The sequence below is a fragment of the Protopterus annectens genome, chromosome 13.part0, assembly GCF_019279795.1.
Source record: "Protopterus annectens isolate FY-2018-M chromosome 13.part0, PAN1.0, whole genome shotgun sequence".
Taxonomy (NCBI): domain Eukaryota; kingdom Metazoa; phylum Chordata; order Ceratodontiformes; family Protopteridae; genus Protopterus; species Protopterus annectens.
This window is the reverse complement of record NC_056747.1, coordinates 789,190,279-789,213,141: the sequence shown is the minus strand read 5'-3', so window position 1 is coordinate 789,213,141 and position 22,863 is coordinate 789,190,279. Positions and strand designations below refer to the sequence as shown.

The window sequence follows — 22,863 nt, the reverse complement described above, 5'->3', positions numbered from 1 at the left end:
TATCCCATAAATCTTGTTGGGAATTGTTTTAATAAACATCCATTTCGCTTGGAATTTGACGTGGTGGTGACTTTATTTTTTATTTTGGAAAAGATTTTTAGTCTTGACTTAGGGAAAATGGCATTAATCCATTCACTGCCCCTGTCTCTGCTGTACTAGACTTTTGACTTTTCTCTTTAAAGATGGTGCTAGTTTTTCCACAAAGTGCAGTGACAGCCATTTAAAATTGACTTTCAGGAGAGGAAAAGTCTTGTTTTGACTGCATCTAAGTTATGTAAGGTGTTTTTAAATGGCACCTTCCTGCTCAGACCTGCAATGAAAGATTCTTCACCTCTCTTGGATTTAACAGTAGTACTGCAAGAATTGACTTAAAAACCCTTCGAGCCTTCAGCAAAAACTGACCTATCTTGGAAGATGGTCGTTTTAGTGGCTATTACTTCAGCTTTCAGCTCAAAGGATATCTGAACTCCAGGTTCTTTTGTCAAAACCTCCTTACATTATTGTTCATTAAGACAGGGTTGTCTTACAAAACCAACCCTTCTTTACAACTGACTTCTAAATCTAATGTTAATCAAACCATTCATTTTCCCGGCTTTCCAAAATTTTCAAATACAGGAGAATACATCCTACCTCTGTTGGATGTACATACACCATTATTTTTCTCCTTGCACAGAACAAAAGAATTCAGTAAAACATTCCAATTCTCTCTCTCTATTTTACCCAGTAGACTGGGATCTCCAACTTCTAAAGTTACATTGGCCAAATGGATAGCTAACTCCATTTCCTGAACTTCTCAGCAAGGCCTTCATCTACCAAAATCGCCTGAAGCCCATTCAACTAGATCCACGGCCACTTCATCTGCTTTTTGGTCAAGAACTTCATTGATGATATTTGCACAGCAGCCAAATGTCCAGTGCTCATACCTTTGTTACTCATTACAAATTGGACTTAATTTACAGAAGTAGAGCTATGTTTGGTTCATCAGTTCTCTGGAATATCCTTCTATGAGGGCCTCCCAAGATTTACATAGCTGAGGACTCTGTCCCATATGTTTCAGGAAGAATGAAAAGGACAACAGCAGATATAAAAGTTATGTACTCACCATAACTAGGCATCTGTGTTCATTTTCATTCTTCCTCAACTTTCCCCCCTCCTTCCCCCGTTCCTACCATCTTCTGAAGTGACATGATGGATTTTTTGTTTAGAACCTATAGTTCTGGGTTTGAGCCCTACTTAATTCTATTCTCGTCTTCTATTATTTACTAAAATCATTATGGCAGCAAACTCAGTCTGAGGTATTGGGGATGGACTTTGGCACTATGGGTAGACCCTCAGAGTTGGATCCAATGTCAGTAGAATGCCTGTCGAGTTGGATCCAGGTATTGTATCCATAATCCACATGTTGAGGAAGAATAAAAATGGACAGCTCAGGTGCTTAGTTAGGTTTACTGTCAAAGCTTGAAAACCCCTTTGTCGAATGTCATGTGATAGAAAGTGCATTTTCAAAGATACACAATGTCGAACCCGAATACAACAAATTTATTATAATGAATTTAAACCATGATACGTTGGCATGAATTTGACATTGTGAATGGAGATTGCAGTTGTGATGGTCACCCCACTGCCACCAATATGCGATGTCCCCATGCTGGGCTCAGTAGTCAAGGAGTCTAAATCCTCACCACTGACACTGGAAAGGAATGTGCACTTGGAATACAAATAGATATAGTCAGTATTTCCAGATGCAGACCTTCCTGCATCAAGCAGAGTTTCCCTTAAGAGCACGAAGGGAACACACACAGCCCCAGATCTGGATGTCTCTATATCCATCTCCCTCCAGGTCCCCAATAAAACTCCCCCACTGGTACACCTGTAGGGTTAGGTCTTCAGCTGAGTGTCCAGTCCAAGTCCTGTGGCACGCTCTGTGTGAACCTGGTGCTTCATGTCCCTACCCCCCACGCACACACACTAGATGTTTGATTTTCGCATGCACGCTCTCACACTCCTGAGAAAGGCTGGCACAGACTACCTGCTTTACCACCTTTTCCCAGACTATAAGGTAGATTCACTGCCACCAGTCAGTTACTATAAGGTTCTTACAAAGGGTATCCAATTATATTGTACAGTATTAATAGTAATATAAATGCTAGTAGTTGACCGTAACAGCTAGGACTTCTGGAGTGGCCCACAAAGTGTCACCAAGTACTGTTAAAGGTTAGGTACTTTCTATAAGGACCAGCCATAATACAAATTTTAATGTATTTAATAATAATAAAAGAGCATGAAAATATTGAATATATATTTACAATAAATCACACAGTTCAGATCACAGGAAATATTGGAAAGAGCATTGATGGACAGACTCGTACAAATACAGAAAAACACTGTCTAAAACTAAGGTTCACTATTTTCCTGATTGAATTTAAGGGAATTGCTGTTCCCTGGTTGTTACTTACTACCGCAAGGCAAGATACTGTGGGTGAGGATCTTTCTAGGCAGGTTCCCCAAAACAGAATGCTCAGTACTCTGAGATTTCTCTTTTTAATATCTAAAATATAATTTTCAAGAGGGCTGACAGAATGTCCTCATCTGGTCACCTGACTCTAGGTTTTTACAGTATTCTCCTTTATTTTCATCTTTTGACAAAAAGTATTGTAGAACTTGGGAGTACGATATGCCCAGTTCTGTGGCTACCCCATCCCCCATTACCAACCTTGGAAGATGTTTATAATGCTGCCTGTAGGACATCGGTATCTATTCAGCAGTCACTAAAAAGGCTCAGAGAAAATATAGGGTGTCCTCGGATATGACATTTATTAATTACTATATGTATGACTGTGCTCTGTGTGTTTTTAATATCTGATTACTATTTTACCATAAATTAAGAGGTTTGAATGTACTGTGGAGATTTTACTCTCTCTAACAAGAAGATATTATTTAAATTGCTATTAAACATTATTTCATGGCAGTTTAATGTGGTTAATTTGTGACAGCTACTTGGAGATAGATTGTCATTTGCTTCTCTCAATGTGCAACTCACAGCTATCTCAGGTTTTCTGCCAGTGAATCCTCCTCTTTCGTCTCTCTTCATGGTTAAACAGTTTATGAAAGGAGTGTTTTATGCGAGACCCCTGCTGAAGCAAATTCTTCCTCACTGGGATCTCAACTTTTTTCTTGAAAAATTGACCTTGCCTCCTTTTGAATCTGCCTCGCAGGCTGATTTACGATTCATTATAAGGATGACTGTTTTATTCATTGCTCTGACATCTGTAAGGCAAGTCTCTGAGCTGCAAACTCTCATTGGGCCAACCCCATCTGATTTTTTACAAGTGCAGGGTTGTTGCACACTAATCCGTCATTTATGCTTACAGTTGTTTCTGAATTTACCTTCAATTAAGCCTTCAGTCTCCCAATGTTCTATCCTGATCCAAAACGCTAGTGAGAAAAGATGCTAGCTACCTTGAATGTGCACAGGCAGCTCAGTTAGTACCTTGACAGAGCAAAGCCCTTCAGAAATGCTGAAGAGCTCTTTGTCTCCTATACAGGGGCTAAGGAAAAGTAACCTGTCCGTAAGCAAGAACCAAACAGCAAAACATTCTGGAAACCAAACGCAGCCAAGGAAGAAAGCAGCTGAAAACATAATGTCATAACACTCCACTTTATTCAAATAGAAAACAACTGAGAAGTTTAGCTTATTGTACAAAGAACATAAACACTTTTGTCCCGCTTTCCTCTGTGTATGACCTCATCACAACTAAAATTCCTTCAAGCACACTCCATTTTATACAGTTACTTAGATAACTGAATAGGTCAGTGTAAGATGGTATGATACTCCAAAGTGATGTAAAGTGGCACAAGTTAATGAAAATAGTGTTGCTGCAAACATTACAGATAGCTGTTGCTGTAAACATTGCAGATAGCACTGTTGCTTTAAAAAAAACATTATGTAAACAGAAATTAGATCATGGTATATTAGGCAGAGAAAGTTCTTGCAAGATTTTATTAATGGAGCCAGTTGTACAGTAAAGTGGTGTATGAGAAGTAGAACTTCAGCTGTCTAGAAAAGGTAGTTTTTGTTAGTCATTTTACTTCACCTGCCTATTACACCACTATTTTGTTTGTACCCTTTAAAAAAACAGTATTTTGTGAACTGATGGACTATGCTGTATTTCTGTCTCTCAATGTATATAAATATGGCATATTCCTGTGGTATCACGATAAGTAGTGGAAATTAAACTTAACCATGGCTGTTATACCTTTTATTGTATCTTTTTTTAATTATCCATTAGTCAGTGTCTCAGACAATTGTTAGCATGGCATTACATAATTTTTGTTGTATTTTTTGCATTGAAATCAGTCAGTGCTTAGATTAGTCTGTTTACATATTGTTAGAAGTTAAACTAGCCTTTCAGGAGATAAGTTAATAGGTGAAGTGCTGCTCTCTATGTATTTGTACCAGATACAACACTGGGTTTGGCGAGCAAAGCTAGGCATAAATCAGAGACCATTTTAAATCTTGGACTGATTTATGTAGAAAGTTAACAGAACAACCGGTTTTGCATCAGCATAGACTTTAGTAAGTTTGAAACTCTTACACTCTGGCATTATTGACTGACTTTAATTCTCTCTTATTTATTTACCAGAGTATAAAACATTTACAACAGGACAAAAATGTGAGAAAAGTCAGGGACATTTGAGACTTCTGCAGCACATGTGCACAGATTAGTGCAGTCGTGCCAGATTATGGAATATGTCATAGGAGAGACCTGTGACAGCTGGAATTTAATTGCTTTCATTGTGGTGCATGAAGTGCCAGTATTATGCTCCAGTGATGGAGAAAAAGATGCACATTAAGTGCTTACCTAACATGAGACCCAATCATATCACCACTCTTTATGCTTAACTAAAAAGTTTAACCACGTGCTGTCATGATCGGGTCTTGTACTATGGATTTCGACAGCTCCCAAAGTGCTCCAAAAGAAGGTAAAACAGATTTTAAAAGCTTTTAAACAAAAAGTTTGGAAGAACAAAGTGTCTTTACAGCTTTGAAAGCTTTACATTTTTCAGAGGGATGCTGTTTCTGCCTGCTGTACCTTTGACATCAGCAAAGTGTTTCACAGTCTTCCAAAGGCTTTGAAAGGCAAACACTTCCTGCTTTTATGCTTTTTTTTCTGTAACTGGTGCTACATGGAACCGGTAAAGTTTTGTGCACTACAAAGAATTATGATCAGGTCTGATCATAACCAGCTGTGTTTTTCATATGGATGCCAAGATTTCCCTCAAGACTTGCTGATGAGTTGAACTTCTTGGTATCATTGTCTCAAACTCATAATATGCTGATTGTGATCAAAGACCCAATCATAATCATCTGTATTGTACTATTTATGTAGGAACATAAAACAATACTAGGCAAATGATTATGGGGGACCATAAGCTGCCTAGCAATATAGAGCATTAAGTAGACACTTAAAAATTCTTGCCACTTTTTTTGAGCACTTAATAGTGCTCACCTCCCAAATCAAACAGGGCTATATGTGATAATCTTGTTGTAAACTTGTTTCTGTCCATCCATTCATTAAGACATGTCTTAAAGTTAGTCAAAGTAGTACTTTATTAACCTATAGCAGTTAGGTTGTGGGTGTATGTTAAGACCTTGTAACTTCAATGAGTCTTGTTTATTGGGCCACTGTTGTGGGTGTTTGCAGTGCCACTGGTTTTGCAAAGAAATACTTCAAATAGGATTTGGTATTTCACAGCTCAGAAAGCAAGACTTAGATCACCTCAGAGCAGCCAGTAGGCTGCTAAGTAAAATAATTGTGCTAATCTATAGAGATAGTTAAGAATATTAGGCTTTTAATTTTCTTGGTTAGAAATCTTGGGGCCTTTCAAGTTGTGCTTGAATTTGTACATACCAGAAGGGGGGGGGGTCTGATAAAGGAAGACAGTAGTGGTAAGATTACTTTTCAGATGTTCATCATTCTTTCAGCCACAGTAGCCTTTTGGCTGTACAGTAGAGAGTCGATTATCTGAACTAAATGGGACCTAAGGTAGTTTGGGTAACCAAGCTGTTCGGATAGTCAGACATATAATTGAACTAGATTAAAAACTTCTAAAATCTTTTTTTTTTCTGCATGCAGGAATACACTTTTCAAGCATTCAGCATTCAGCGATTCCAGTGGACAATAAAAAATGTTTTTCACACACAAGCTGGCTACAACCTCAAAAAAACATGCTCAGCAAATACGTATGTTTACATATTCAGACTTTAATTTTTCCTACCCGAAAGCTTTGGAAGGCTGTTTCGGATAATTGACACTCTAGTGTATAGGTTGTTTCCTGCCCAGGGAAAATCAACCGGACAGCTTCATAAAGCTCTGACTCCTGCCCACATCTGTACTTTGCTGATTGGACAGCCCAGGGAAATAAGCAGTCAGGGTAAAAATATCTTCAAGACTTTCTTGTCCATACAGACAGAACAGCCATAGCTGGCCCTTTAGCAAGGACACTTTTCCAGTATTTGTTTACTTTTTTGTAGTAAAGAAATGGTTTCTTTAAAATATGTTGAATGTTGTGTCTTTCGGCTTTTCCCGGTTAGGGGTCGCCACAGCGGAACTCCGGTCCGCTAATGATTGGTCGTTGATTTTTACGTGTCGAGTTACCAGCCCTGACACACAACCTTCAGCGAAGGTACTCTTTCAAATATGTTGAATAAATAGAGGAAAAACTGAAGAGTAAGACCAACTGTAAGAAAAACGGAAGGTAAAAAAAGTAATCTGGATGGTGTGGGTAGACCAGGATGGGAGCACCAAGTGATATGTCGGGGATGCGCTGTGGAGCCATTTTGCCTAGGTCACCAGTTGACCAAAAGACAGCCCTGAGAACAGCATCCATATCCTGAGCTTCCAAAGGATATAATAAATAAATAACTTTGTATCCCAACAACCAGCTGTATACAGACGTAGAGGGATGCTGGATGGGTGCAGCTAATGCAGCAGAGAAGAATTTGAACATCTACTGTTATGGCAAGTGCAACTTACACAACTGTACTATGTTCCTCATTCTCACTGCTGCAGTAGCCTTTTGTCTGTATGGGTTGATTACCAAAGCCCATCTAACCTGGAAGGAGTGAGGGTAAGGATTCAGAAGTCCTGGACCTGGAAAATTAATCCACTATGTAATGCTATTGTAGATGTTTGTAGAGAGGACCAAATAATTGTCTCTAGAATGCTTCTAGAGTCCACCCCTTTCCAGTATGCCATCAAGGAAAACATGGCTGTGTTAGAATGTACCTTAATCCTGCCTGGAAATGATTTGTCATGGTGAGATAATGCAAAAACATATAGTAAGGATCAACAGCTGGAACTGTCAGAATTGACACAGTTTGCCCTTTTGCAGTCCCATACTAGAAGCAAAAAGGTCTACTTCTGGCACACCACACTGTCCCAGAATATATCCCTGTTTAGCATATATTTGTCAGGATGCACTTTTGTTCTGCTCAGCTGGCCTGCCAATGAATTCCCCTGGAAATGCAATATTCTGTGCTCTAAGGGTCAAATTTTGAGTTGGTTGCTATGCCTGCACAGTAGGCAAGTGCTTGTCAAACTTTATTTTTTGATATACCACATCAGTCTGTTTGGATTTGCAATGTCTCCTGGTGATGGGCTTTTGAGTCCTTTGACATATTTTTGATTATGTTGACATGTTTTTTTTAATGTCCTGTCCCAAGTCCTGTGAATTGTGAGATTCTTCCTATGCTAGGTCTGAAAAGTCTACTGTGAGAGTAAGAGTATCTAGGTTCAAGTTGAGGGGTACCCCCAGATTTAGAGAAACTGGTTCTATCCACCATAACAGTCCTTCCTTAATGCAGGGTAACAGTAGATGTTAAGTTGTCAATCTCGCCTTCATTCTTGCTGGATGGGTTCGGAGCCGATCCTCTGCTCCGACTCGGCCTTTACTAAAGCTGGAGAGCTATTTTTACCGGCTCGAGGCTACCCTATATCCCACAATGCTAGGCGCCAACTACCCAGATCTCGTTTGCTGCTTCAGCTACGAGGTTGCTTTTTTTTGCCGGCTCCAGGTTGTATTGATCTTTTTATATTTCTAGTTAGTTTTTTGGTCCTTACCTTTAGCGATAATTATAACTAGTACTACCCTATAGTTCCCGTTTTAGAATCCCCTCTTAGGTAGTCTCTTTCTGCCCCCCCCATTATCGCCCGGGTCTCTCCTGTTCTTCTGAATAGTTAGGCCTTTGGCTAAAGTTGTTTTATTATATATATATACTTGTGTGGAGTTTTTTGTGTGTGCGCCTAGATTTAAAGTTTGTTGTATTTTTAGTCTGTTTCAAGTTTTTTGGTGTGTGTGTGTTGTGCTTGTGCTTGTGACTAGACTATTAAATTTTTTTTTTTTTTCTGCCTTGTCATCCTTGTTTCAGGATGTCTAAAGACATCTAGGTCTCGGGCTTCAAGAAGTGTGACTCGTGCTGTCAGAAGATGTCTCTGACAGACGGTCACACTTCTTGTGTGTATTGCCTAGGCCCTCTGCACCTGCAGGACTCTTGTTCTGCCTGCCATGCCTTCAGTCCAAGAGTCCTGCAGGAACGCAGAAATAAACTTATTTTGAGAGGCTTGTTGAAGCGTGAAGGTTCCCCGGTCAAGCCTTCGTCGGGTAAACCTTCTAAGCCTGCCAAACCGTCGGCTCCATGTTCGGAGCCGTCGCTGAGCGGTGCTGCCACTACTACTGCATCGGTTCTGGCCAGAACCGATGATTCGTGGCCTCAGTCTGCTCCGATCCTACTGTCGGAGCCGTCTTCTAGCCGAAAGCGCTCCAGGACTCCTTCCTTAGAGTCGGTCCGCTCTGCTCCGAGGTTTCCCTTGTTATTGGAGCAGAGCCATAGGTCCCATTCCTCTTGGTCTTCCAGGCTGTCAGATCATGACCTCGAGAGGGTGATTAGCAGACTCCTTAAGTCGCAGGCACTAGCCCAAATGTTGCACAGCCCTTCTCATCAGACAGTGGCTATCCCTACTTCCCCTTCGATTCCTCCTCCGACTCTTCCTCTGAGCTCGGAGCCGGAGATCGTAGGGATCGGGACCGTCGGAGCCGATACACCTTTCGGCTCCCTCTTTGGCTCCGATCTCTTCCTTGGTTCCATCCTTGGAGGGATCCGGGTGCCGGGACTCCTTCGTCTGCTCCGAGGGGGCGAGTGGCATCAGACCCTTGTCTGACCCGGTTCTCCCTCTCAGGGCCTCAGCTCAGGTGAGTTCGGCCTCGGAGCCGTCCCTCTCGGTGCCGGGAGGGGTCCTTGCCTCTTCGGAGCGGGGACCCTCTTCCCTGCCTGATAGGGGCGCCTTTGAGGTCATGAGGAGTGTGCTGGCCCCTGTGCCTGCTCCACGGTCGGCTCTTCCCTCTATGGTGCCTGCTTCGGTCTCTACCCACCCTCCCGATCCCGAGCGTGGAGAACCGACGCTACAGGTAGCCCCATTGGGTGTATCCTCTTCCGAGGCCTCCCCTGATCCTTCAGGGGAGCCTCCTCGGAAGAGTAAATGCAAGAGGAAGCATGTGGACTCCCCCGAGTCAGTCACGTCTGACATCGACTTGGATGAGTCGGAAGGGTCCCCAAGGTCCCCCTCTGAGGATGTCTCCTTTTCTTACATCCTGGAGGTCCTTAAGCTGAGGGGGAACTGGTCTGCCCTCAATCCTTCCGAGGACGAGTCGGTTTACCTAGATGCGTTTGGTTCTCGCCCTTCCACCTCCTGGGTGTCTCCGCCTTTCTGACCCTCTCATGGATGTGGTGGCTCGAAAGGTGTGGACGGCCCCTGACACTATGGAACCAACCCCCCCGGAGGCCAACAAAATTTATTACAGCTCCTTCCGACAAGCAGTTTCTGACCAAGGGCTTCCCCGTTGATGCCATGGTGGTGGCGGCGGCCACTAAGAAGGAGTTGGCTGACCCTTCAGTACCTGTCCACCCTCCTAATAAAGAATCTAGGACTATGGACAGGTATGGTAAGCGGATGTTTTTTTCAGTGACCTTTTCCATGCGGTCGCTGAATTATTTGTGTCATTTCACCCGCCTTCAAAGAGACCTGCTCAAAGAACTGGGTGACACCTTACAGGATCCATCAGCTGCGGGGTCTCAGGACAAGATCAACTCCCAGCTGGCAACCCTGAACTCTATCATTAACTCCTCCATGCGGCTTATTTCCTATGCGGCCGATGGGGCGAGTAGGGCCGCAGGCACAGGCATTGCCTTAAGAAGACACGCCTGGATGCGGCTTTGTAACTTCGCTGACCCCTTCAAGGCGTCCTTCACTAACACCCCCCTTTGATGGTTTGGCTTTGTTTGGACCTCAGGTGAAGGATACTTTGACCAGGTACGAACAAGAAGGCAAGACTCTCTCTGCCATGGGAGTCCGTTTTTCCACCCCTTCTAGGCCATACCCTAAAGGTCAGAAGAGTGGGAAAATGTGGTTCTGTAAACCACAGGGAGTCGCGCCTGACGCACAACGTGAGTTTCCCTCCAGAGACAGGGGAGGGAACAATAACAGACACCGCCCAAGAGCCAGAGGGGGTCTGCAAAATCAGGCTACCAGGGAATCTTTCACTGAGAAACCCTTTCAACATCCCTGAGGAGCTGCCCGACTGTCCGCCTTCCGAGGCAGTCGGGGGAAGGTTATCACTGTACCCAGAAGCCTGGCATTCCCTAATGCAAGACAAATGGGTACGGTCTATCATATCCGAGGGTTACAAAATTCCCTTTATCCACACCCCTTTACAGCCAAAACGGCCCCTTCCAGATGTTCCACCCCGTCTAAGGCAACAAGCAGTATTAGAAATTTCAAAACTGCTAAGAAAAAGAGCCATCCAGCCAGTCCCCCCAGTACCAAAAAGACAGGGGACTGGAGACCTATTCTGGATGTCAGCAGGCTGAACAAGTCTGTTCAAAGAACAAAATTCCGGATGGTCACGCTACAGTCATTCTACCCTTTTTGGGTCAGGACAATTGGATGTGCTCAATAGATCTTCAGGACGCGTACTAACACATCAAGATGCACAGGCGCTCCAGGAGGTTTCTCCGCTTCCGGCTGGGAGCCAGTCACTATATCAGTTCAGAGCCCTGCCCTTTGGGCTCACCACAGCCCCCCCCGGGTGTTCACCAAATGCATGGCAGTGGTTACTGCTCACCTGAGATGGCGAGGATTCCAGGTGTTTCCATATTTAGACGACTGGCTCCTTACCGCCACCACCCGGTGTCAGCTCCTCCAATCCAGAGATTGTACCATACAAACTTGCAGCGAACTAGGTATCTCCATAAATTTCGAAAAGTCTGCCTTGTCTCCTTGTCAGTCTATTACTTTCATAGGCGCCATATTAAACACAGTCGAGCAGTCGGCAAACCTACCCACACAAAGAGTATCAGACATTCGCGGACATGTTCAGGTCCTTCTTCAGTGCCACAAAATCCAGGCCAGATTTGCGCTGAAAACCCTAGGTCTCATGGCAGCAACTATCACATTACTCCCACTAGCTCGCTTCCATATGCGGATCCTTCAGTGGATGCTGTTTTCCCAGTGGTCCTTTCAACATCTTCCAATGTCACACAACATTTTAATCACCCAGTCATGCAAAAGACACCTTTCTTGGTGGATGGTCTCCCCTCAGGTGCTTCAGGGCAGACCCTTTGTTCTTCCTCCTCTGGTTGCTACGGTGACAACGGATGCCTCCCTGATCGGGTGGGGTGGGGGGGCATTTTCAGGGCAGGACAGTCCAGGGCACATGGCAACCATTAGAATGCCACCTGCATATAAATGTCTTGGAGATGAGAACAGTACTTTTAGCGTTGCAAGCCCTTCAAGATTCTCTACTCACCGGGACTATTGCAATTCAGACAGACAATATGTCTGTAGTGTGGTACATCAACAAGCAGGGCAGAACCAAGTCCTATCCCTTATGTCGAGAAGCGCTCAGACTTTGGCAGTGGGCGATCTCCTCTCAACGGTTTCTGATAGCAACGCATATCCCTGGGAAGTCCAGCGTCATAGCGGACAGGCTGAGCAGAACCATTCTCATGCCCCATGAGTGTTCTCTCAATCAGACAGTAGTGGAAAACATCTTCCAAAGGTGGGGTCGACCTTGCTGCGACCTTTTCGCAACCCCTCAAAACAGCAAGTGCCACGACTTCTTCACTCTTTTCCCTCTTCCTGGCCACCCTCCCAGAGGCGCTGTAGTCAACGATTGGCCCCGGGGTCTTTACGCATTCCCCCCCTTTCCCTTAATCACCCAATTGATTCAGAAAGCAACCGCATTGAGATCCAGAATGATCCTCATTGCCCCTTACTTGCCTTGACAAATCTGGTTTCCGTTCCTGCATGGTCACCTATTGGAGCAGCCCTGGCATCTGGACCCAGTGCCAGATGTTTTGACCCATCAGTCGGGCGAGCTGCACCAGTCCCTTCAGTCTCTCACCTTCACAGCTTGGTTGCTCCACTTCCAACCCTAGCCAGGCTTCCCTTTATTTCTCATTCAGTGCGTGACATCATCCTTGCTACCCATAAATCTACTACCAGGAAGACTTATGCTAGCAAATGGAAACATTTTTCTTTCTGGGCAGAGGCTAGAAATGTAGACCCTTTCACAGCCCCTGTCCGAACAGTTCTTGAATTTTTGGCAGAACTTTTTCAGATGGGTTCTTCCTCGGCTACCATCAGAGTACAATTGGCGGCTATTGCGAATTTCCATGTCGGTTTGTCAGAGACCAGCATCATGTCACACAAGCTTTGTAAAGCCTTTCTCAAGGGTACCTTTTTACTCAGGCCCCCGGTTAAAGATCCCCCCCACCGTGGGATTTGAACTTGGTATTAACTTCCTTGATTCTCCCTCCTTTTGAGCCCGCGACTTCCTGTTCTTTGAAGTTACTCTCATGGAAAACCCTCTTCTTAGTGGATATCACTTCAGCGAGAAGGGTCTCAGAACTTCAAGTGCTATGTATCCGCCCTCCTTATCTTGTTTTTCACAAGGACAGAGTGTCCCTCAGAACTAATCCTTCTTTTTTACCCAAAATATCTTGAGACAAATTTAAATCAGACCATCGATCTTCCAGTTTTCTTCCCAAATTATACCAACAGAGCGGAACAGAAGCTGCATTTTTTAGATGTTCACCGTCAGCTTCGTTTTTATCTGGACAGAACTAAGCAAGTAAGAAAGTCTGACCAACTCTTCCTATCAGGGAAACGAGGACTGCCAGTTTCCAAAGTAACTTTGTCCAGGTGGTTGGCCTCTGTCATTACGTTGATCTATGAATTGAGACATAAAGAGCTCCCTACAAAACCTAGGGCTTATTCTACTAGAGCATTAGCTTCTTCAGCAGCTTTTCAAGCAAGATTGCCATTGGATTCCATTTGTGCGGCAGCCACATGGGCCTCTCCTCATACCTTTATTTCTCATTACAAGCTGGACATGGCCTCCAGAGGTCGAGCTGTTTTTGGTTCCACTGTGCTCAAAAGTCTGTTTCTATGAGCCACCCAAGGCTAAGGTGCTAGGGACGCAGTCCCATCCAGCAAGAATGAAGGCGAGATTGACAACTTAACATTAAGAAGTTATGTACCTACCATAATGTTCCATGTTAGTTGTCTTCTTCTCGCCTTCTTTCTTGCATCCCACCCTCCATCCCCCTAGCTTGGACAGATGGAGAATATCTTTTGAGACCCTGTTTTTTCTCACTCAGGTATGAACTTACCTAGTTGCCTCTTCTTGGTAACCCTATAGATAGGTTTATACATGTATTTATACATATATTTTTATATATGTATATTTTTCTTCTTTTGTTGTGGGGACATTATGTCTATGGTGTTAGCTTCCAAACGAGACCTGGGTAGTTGGCGCCTAGCATTGTGGGATATAGGGTAGCCTTGAGCCAGTAAAAATAGCTCTCGAGCTTTAGTAAAGGCTGAGTCGGAGCCGAAGATCGGCTCCGAACCCATCCAGCAATAAAGAAGGCGATAAGAAGACAACTAACTTGGAACGTTATGGTAGGTACATAACTTCTTATTTGGGATTAGTGAAACGACTGGGCATGTTGACACCATGTTTCTCTGGTATCACTGCAATTTTCTTATTTGAAGTCATGCTAGGTGATCCATCAATATATAAGAGGTCACATATTCTACAACTTTGAGGAACTCTTGACAGCGATCTGATTTAAATTTTCAATTTTCCACATACTATGAAAAAAAAATAGGACATTGCCCTCTAAAAGGAATGCTTTCTACTTCTCTGTGTCTAGCGTTGTCTCAAGAAAAAACTTTTCTTGTGGGCGAAAGGTGGAATTCTGGAAGTTTTAAAGACTGTTCTAGGGATTGGAAATAGCTGACTTTGCTTTGTACAGCCTTCTGAGTCATCATCTTTGTCTCATCCACGTTAAGTTTGTCATCCAAGTATGGATAAATCTGAATACCCATTGCCTTGCAGTAAGTAATTACTAGAGCCAAGCAATTTTTAATACCCAGGGTGTAGTTGACATGAACCAGAAATGGGAACATTTGGCTTTAAATCTGAGGAACTGCCTGTCAACCTTGGTTATAGGGAAGCACACAGAAAGGTTACAACATAGGTCTTTGAAAGGAGCATGGGTAGAAACTTATTCAACCTGGAAAAATCCAGAATATTCCTCACAAGTTCCTTTCTTTTTTTGCAATTAGAAACAGTTTGGAGTTGAACGAAATCCCCTTTTCTTTTTCTAGGTCCTTCTACATGGTCCTCTGGTACTGTAAGCTATTTATGGAGGCGTATAGTGCTGTTAACCTTTTGGAAAAGGTGGAATGTTTAGAAATGTAAACTTGTAACCATACTTTATCTGCAGGACCAACAATCTTGTGTGTGAACTTCATAAAGAAAGCCGACTTGCCTCCTATCTTTAAGGAGGGTGTAAAAGTGGGAGAGGAGAAGGTGAGGAATGGGTTGGAATGGAGGGAATAAAACACATTGCTGAGTCAGGGCTGGTCCCTGTGACTGATGTGGCCCTGATGCCTGCAGGTTTCCCCGCTGGTCAGTTTACTGCTTATTTCTTTAGAAGCCTTGCTTTCCCTTTTGTGGTTTGCTCTACTTCTGCTTGTGGTAGAAAGGCTAACCTTTGCTTGGGTTACTTCTGACCTACTGTGGAGGTAGGGAATAAAAAAAAATCTTTGACTGCATACATTTCCCCATTTCTTCTAATTAATTAAAAGCCTTCTCTGCTGGAGATCCAAAGAGAAGTTCCTTATCCAGTGTGGCATCAAGAAGTCCCACCTTATCTCCTTTGGTTGGGGCTGAGTCCTCGGTCAGCCTTGTGTCCTAATTACTGACCCTGCAGGATAAATCAGTGGACTCATACATATAATGCACTGCCTCACAACCTGGACACTGAGGCAACAAAATTCAAGCATCTCTATTTACACTCATGTTTATTCCTTTGAAGGATTCCTGGAACTTTATCATGTAAAACTGGAAATTGAGGGCCGTCATAGCCAGGGTAGCTGAGGTTTAGGTATTTTTCCCAAAATGCTCCAGAATTTGTACTCTTCCTGCCATTGGCAATGGGATTCCTGGTTGTAACTGCATTGAGTCCCTTGCTGGAATTAAAGGGCACTACTGCTGGATCAGCAAATGGGTTGTTCCTGTATAGTTGCTTGTGGAAGTATTTCGCCCTACAAAAGTGGCCTGGCTCCCTCAGAGCAGGGACTGGGAGTCCAACTGCAAAAGACATTTTAAAATGCACCATCCAGGCCTTCTACATGTAGAGGAATGATCAGAGGTTTTGGTTCTGGCAGACACGAAAAATCTTTATGTATGATTTGTGTGCAACAGAACTCTCTTGCTTCCCATTTGAAAGTCTCATTCATCATGAGAAGGGCATCTCCAAATGAGACAATTTTCAAGAGGAGGCTGAGAATAAGGTGTTTTCAGTGTCGGTCTACAAATATGAGAGTGGAAGCATTCGGTCAACATTAGCCAATTCTTCCTCTCTGAGTGTAAGATGGCACTTATCCAGATCACATGAAACAACATCTGTCCATTCACAACTGTCACTGTCTCTGTCTCTCTCTCTCTCTCTCCAAGAAGATAGAACACCTTTGGCTCATACAACAGCTTTTCTGAAAAGCATTTTGAGTAAGTATTGCAGCAGAATACCAATATAAGAGATCTTGGCAATAGACAACTTCTCCCATAACCTGGACAAATTTATTTCCATATGCTTTCCCTCTTGCCCTTCATCTCTAGGGTATTACAGAAGATGAGGTGTAGGGCAGGCCAAAATTAGTACTTACAAGAACATTTTGGTGTAGGTGGCATTGATTCTCTCTCTTGCTCAGTCTAGTAAGAGAAGAATCAATTCTGTTGCCCCAGCATGTGGACCTTTTGTTGACAAGGGGGTCTATGAGTCATCCTAAGTTAAGCTTAAGGACACTAAGGCTGACAGAGTGGATAATCTTGAAGTCATCCTGTCTAGGCAGAAGTTTTCTGAAGCTGCATTGGCAATTTTGTGAACATTCAAGAAACCCAACACAAGAAAATCTTGCGTGTCAAAATGGAAAAGGTTCTCACATTGGTGATGTGGTAGAGAACAGAACCAAAATTCAGCGCAGAAGTCTGATTCTGACCCATCTGTTAGATGTTTGCAGTGCAGGCCTTCTGTATGCTTCAGCCTTTTCTGCATGTGTGCCTGTGAATACCCCTCTTTGTTCACAGTTGCCAGTGAAAACAGTTCATTAGAACTCTCTCCTTCATGACACCTCAGTTTTGTACCAAAGAAATTTCATACTCCTTCCTCAATAGTCATGGCAGATTGCCTTGTTGGTAGCTTTGGCCTTAGCTAGGCAAATTTCAGCATTACAGTTTGTCATGCGCAGGTGCAGAGAGCTGTTTTTGGTATTCCACAAGGACAGAATCACAGACTAAACTAGCCAGTCTCTCATGCCTAAGATGATTACATATCTGTCTTTGAACCAGGCTTTTATTCCCCCATATTCTCAAAGTAAAGGGGAAAAGGTTTTGTATTCTTTGGATGCTCACAGCTGAGATTCCACCTGAATAGACAAAACGTTACAGGAAATCTAAAAAGTTTTTATTGCCTTTGCCAAGGGATGGGGAGGGGCAGTTAACAAGCAAGCTGCTTCAAAAAGGGTAGCTTACAGCATTACTTTCTGGTGCACTCATCATGACAAGCTTGTTGCAGGTCTAATGAGAGCTCATTCTACTAGAACAACTGCTGGCTTTTATATGGTTTTGGTTTCTTCACAGCTTTAGACACACTGAGATGGGTTCCTACTGTCAGATGTAACAGTTGTTTTAGTATTACTTGAGCAGTGAAAAAAAAAAACTTCCTTGTTTTGTTCAGACTACCCTCAGCCCTTCTGTTTTTCACTTGCTGTTGAAGTTCTATGTTGGTCATACAAGTTTATATTTAAATTGCCTTTTAACAATTTGGCCACCAGATCTTTTTTTTCCCATCTTGATTCGCAAGACATTGTGTTCACTTAGTATTTGGAGGTGAACTGGTGCATTTGGAGGCTAGGCATACCTTAATAGTCCACCATTGGTGAGTTAGAACCCAGAATGTCTGAGCTTTCGAGAAAAGATGGCTTAACTCTTGAAAATTTCATTAGTCATACCCAGATTGCAAATTATTTTTTTGTGTTGTGTTTTTTGATGATTTTTAATTCCAGAAGTCTGTAACTCTGCATATTCCTCACGTTTTTTTCTCACTGCAAACTCTACTTAAGGAAGTACTGAGTCTGGACAGGGAAAAAATAAGACTTCATTATGTCTATCTGCTTAATGTGTCATGTTATCACTAATAAATATCTCTTCACAAATAGCACAAGATCCTAATCGTCTTGTTACCTGTTTATCTAGGTTAGATTAAGCTGGACTGATTTGTAGAACTATGACTAAGATCAGAAATGATAGTATTGAGAATGTAATATTTATTTTCATAGAAGCAGATATCCAGCCTCAATCCAGTGTCACGCAGATCTTCCTACTTTTCACATCTATTTTTGACATTCTTCCCTTCACCGTTCACCTTCTACCATGTTCTTGTACCCTCCTTTGCATCTTTCTAAGAAGATTGAGGAGGTAGAGACATCTTGGTGCAGTGCCATTCTGATGTGTTAAGGGATGCGGTTTCCCCCTTACCCACATTACCATCATGTGCATGATAATTTCTCAAGTTAAACAAAGTATTGAAGAACCACTAGAAACTCCTCTCTGTGTAGGCAGTCTGGACTGATTAAAATAATGCATATAATTTGCATATGATAGATACCATCTAGCGTTACATTTGTTTAGAAGATGCTCCACGTTAGGGGTTATTTTTACTAGATCAAAAGCTGGTTAATTAAAAGCAAATAGTTGAGTGTTCATTATATGTGAGAATGTAATATTCCTTTTTAAAGACTCCAGTAATTCTTTTTTCTCTCGTTTTTTGAAGGTTCAACACAGTTTGCTTACAATCCTTTGACTATCAGAATGCTCAGCAGTACACCACCAACGTCCATGGCCTGTGCTCCAACATCCATGGCTCAAGCAGCATCACATCAGCAAAACAGAGTATGGGACAGGGAGCCAGCACCGTTACTGTCAGCACAATATGAAACATTATCAGATAGTGATGACTGAGTTTCACTTGCAGCTGAATGCCAGGCAGTCGAAATGATTTCTCATATCGTGTGCTGCAGATAATGGACTCGTAATTGAAGCCAGATTTGGAAACTGTGAAGAAAATAATCAGTCTGGTCATGCACATGTAAAAATTAAGTTTGCCATGGACAAATGCTGAATGTAGAAAAGAAAACTAAGAAAAAATAAATATGTAAAAATGTTTCTTTTATCTTTGTAAAGAGAAGCATAGATGTCATAAAATTATTCTTATGTAAATAGTCCTTTTGCAGTGTTTTTGTTGCTATGGAATCTTGTGTACTTTTTCATTTTAATCATTGCATCAGTTTTGAGGTCAGTTTGTAATTTTTTTTTGTTTTAATTTAAAACATTTCCCAAATGTATATAGAGCATGCCCATTTTCACAGTACATGTCCCTGTAACAGGCAACTCAAATGCCATTGCTGCTCCTTGTCACAAATATTATGTTCCTTAAAGTATTTCCGGTGTTTGTGCCCTAGTAAAAAAAAAAAAAAAAAAAAAAAATCTTCAGCAGACCTCATCTGTTTTTTTCTTAACCCAGAAGACCACTTTTTGCCTTTAGTTTTTTTTACGTTGTATTTCTGCTACACTGTAAATAATAAAGACAGTTTAACTGTTCTAATATTGCAGAAATATTGATGCATGGTTATCTTATGATTCTGGTGTAACCAGTGTAAAGATTTTAGGGGTACCTTGTTCTGTACACTTTTAATTAAATTGGCAGAATTCAGTATTTAATTATTTCTGAATTTTGTATACCCCTCCAGGCCTCAACTGAAGCAGATTTTATTAAAAATGTTAATGACCACAACATGGCTATTTAATCATTGAGTCTGTATTCTGGATGCTCAGTTGTTTTCAGACTTTTTCATTTGTGTTTCAGAGTAGAGTTGTTTTCATTATTTTTATGATGTCCACTCCTGTAAGCTATCTGTCTTGCTGCCACGTTTAATATCCAGTATTCCCCCTGTTGCAGGAAGTGGGGGCAAGAGTTTTTTTTATTTTCCTCCTGTGCTCATACCAACCTTCAAGCAGATGCTATCACCATTTTTTTCACTTTATGGTGTGAAAGTACAGTGGTGGCATGATCATCACCCAGGCAGCAGTCAGAGTGGTCTTCCTCATGTCCTGTGTTTCCCTTCTTGTATTTACCCACTGACATCCTGGGGGGAAGAGTATGCAGCTGACTACTGAAAGAGGTCTGACCCATATCTACAAGTGATGTATTCCTCAAAGGACCTGCCGCCGCTAGATCTCAAAACACCCCTCAAAACTGAACTATGCAAGGTGAAGGATGCCATTACATTTATAGTCATAGCTGTAATGACAGCATCTCTTTTTGTTTTGGAGATTGCTGCTTCATCTAACTGCGCTGAGCTTTATGCACCGCTAATAGTCATTTGAGTACAAGTCCTGGGTAAACCCCATTCATTACTCTAAATGTGGATTAATGTAGTGTAAGCTGTTTGGGAGTCCCACCCAGACATACACAAACAACATAACCACACACAATGAAGTTTATTTATATTGATTGGCAGTGCAGAAACTTCTACCATTGTTATGTGGTTTTACAGTCATTGACAGTTGTCAAAGCAAGACATTTGCCATCTTTTGTGACAGTGGGTCGAAAGGTATCAAACAAGCTGTCATATCATGGGTAACTGGGGCCATTACTTCACCATCAGAATTGTGAATGGGGTATCAAGCTTAACTGTGGTGTGATTTGACTCTGAAATAGTTAATAATGTAAATGCCATACAAAAGAATTTGTAGCACCAACCATGCCTATCTAAAAATTCATTTATTCAGTAACTTCATTATATACCTATGTCATGGGCATATATGAATCTTGAGGCTTCTGTCCCCCAAGTGTGATTCTCATAAATTAGCTCTTTAAAAAGAATGATTTCCACACACACATCAGTATGGCTTACAGGTGCGCACTTAATCAGTTATGAACATCCACTTGTATCCTGGCAATTGAATATTTCTTATATATGCTTTCTTCTTTCCACGGACTAAGACCTAACTGTACATCTTCCCCTCCTTCCTTTTTATTCAGAAAGTTTATTTCAAAGGAAAACAAGACATGGTCAGTCTAATTCTAATACTTCTCTCTTGACCAATTAATTGTGGTATTTTGTGCTGATGAGCCCGGCTACTCTTGCACCATAGTAAGGACATATCTACAGGTAGTGGCTAACACAACAAAGTGGAAAAGTATGTAGTCACTGTGAGTTTACATCCTTACTAACGCAACATAAGGTATATAGCCACTGTCTGCACACATGTCCTTGCTAACACAACTTGATAAGGTATGTAGCCACTGTCTGTACACATGTCCTTGCTAACACAACAACATAGCTACTGTCTGTACACATGTCCTTACTAACAAAACAACATGGCACGGTATGTATAGCCACTGTCTTTTCAAATGTCCTTACTAACAAAACAACATGGCACGGTATGTATAACCACTGTCTGTACACGTCCTTACTAAAACAACACTGTGGAAAGGTATACAGCCACTGTCTGTACACATGCCCGTACTAACACAACACCATGGTAAGGTATATAGCTAATGTCTGTACACATGCCCTTACTACCACAGCAGCAACAACATGGCAAGGTATGTAGCCAATGTCTGTACACTTGTCCTTACTAACACAGCAACATGACAAGGTATAGAGCCACTGTCTGTACACATGTCCTTACTAACACAACAGCATGGTAAGGTGTATAGCCACTATCTGTACACATACATGTCTTTACTAAAATGACAACATGGTAAAAGTGTATTGTGTGTCATTCTCAAAGCACTGGTTTTATCAGCTTGGAAGATAAAAGTCTGTTTTTCGAACACTAATTATTTTTCTTTTCATGTTTTAAGTGTCTTCAAAGGAAATCTTACATTCATGAGTAGAGGAGATCTGATATCTGGACTGTCAGAAGTTCTGGATGCCTTATATTTCCTGTACCAAGGTTATTGGGCTGTATGAGTTGCATATTTGTTTCAGACTTGGCTTATTCATCAAAGTTCACATACCAGTAATATGTGCATGTCTACTGACCTTTTCAGAAATTACAGTACAGCCATTTGCTAAAGTCCTTCTTTAAAGAACTTCTTTATTACCCTGCAGACATTAATGGTCCCAGAAAAAATGGCTAGCTTTTTGTTTCATTGAAGAAAAGGAAAGCAGGCTTATTCAGTCACTGAGCAAAATCTTGTCTAAATTTTTGGCTCACCGTATTGCCTTTTACAATATTGTAAAGGCAAGTAAATGTACATTCTGCTAGGGTAGCAGTTACATTAGCAACATGTTTCACAAATCCTTTTGTATGAGAGATTTTTGGAATTGACATATACTCTGTTGTCTATACCTGCATACAATATTGCAACTTGCATTACAGAAGTGGAATGGGTTTTGACATGGCTGTGCTACAGAGGCAGCCTGTTACTTTACACTTCCCATGTGTATCCCGTACTGCTTGGGAAACTTGAATGTTACAAATGCATGCAGTTTAGTTGTGTGCTATTTATCGGAATGCCCTGATTCTGAGATAGGAATGTCAAGATACTGTCTATTTAAATGCAGCCATACGTAGGTTCATAGGTGTGTACTAGGCTAATGTCCCTGGGGCCTTTACAAGCCTCGCCCATACAAGTGTCCTAGTATTGTGCTGCCTGTCATTAGTTCCCAGTGCCTATATCAAGTAGAGCCACTGGAGTGATCCCTGGGATGAGCTTTCTATTTACCATCCACTCATCAGGATTTCTCTTGAAGAGAGCTAGTGAGGTGCTCTGTTTGACATGTATGGGAAGTCTATTCCAGAGCATCAGCAGTCTCTGGGTTATGAACCTGTCCCTCCAGCATGTTCTGTTGATTGTGGTAATAAGGTTGAGGCCTCTGGAGCATGTGGTGTGGAGGGATTGGAGTTTCTTTAGATGTAACATAGCTGGAGTTTTTTAGTCTGTCCATGTAGAACATGTATTTAAGGCCTCGGATCCTCTTCATGAGGTACTTTTGTGGCCTATCCTGCTGTTGCAGGTGTCTAGTGAGGTACATGCCAAATGGGGCATTATACTCTATGATTAGTCTAATGAGGGAAGAGTAGAGAGAAATGATGACCTCTTTCTTCCTGGATGCAAAACCCTTGGTAATGAGATGTGCCACATAGAGGGACTTTGTG

The 22,863-nt window shown here is 42.1% G+C and overlaps 1 protein-coding gene across 1 annotated transcript in view; it reads left to right on the top strand.

The window, feature by feature from the left end:
- Positions 1–19,483, top strand: part of NCOR1 (nuclear receptor corepressor 1) — a 4,682,182-nt gene extending 4,662,699 nt beyond the window's left edge. Inside the window, exon 46 of the mRNA XM_044054890.1 lies at positions 18,464–19,483. Within this exon, the coding sequence (XP_043910825.1) occupies positions 18,464–18,651 (188 nt within the window). The 3' untranslated portion in view covers positions 18,652–19,483. The remainder of the gene's footprint in view (positions 1–18,463) is intronic.
- Positions 19,484–22,863: the final 3,380 nt, after the last annotated feature.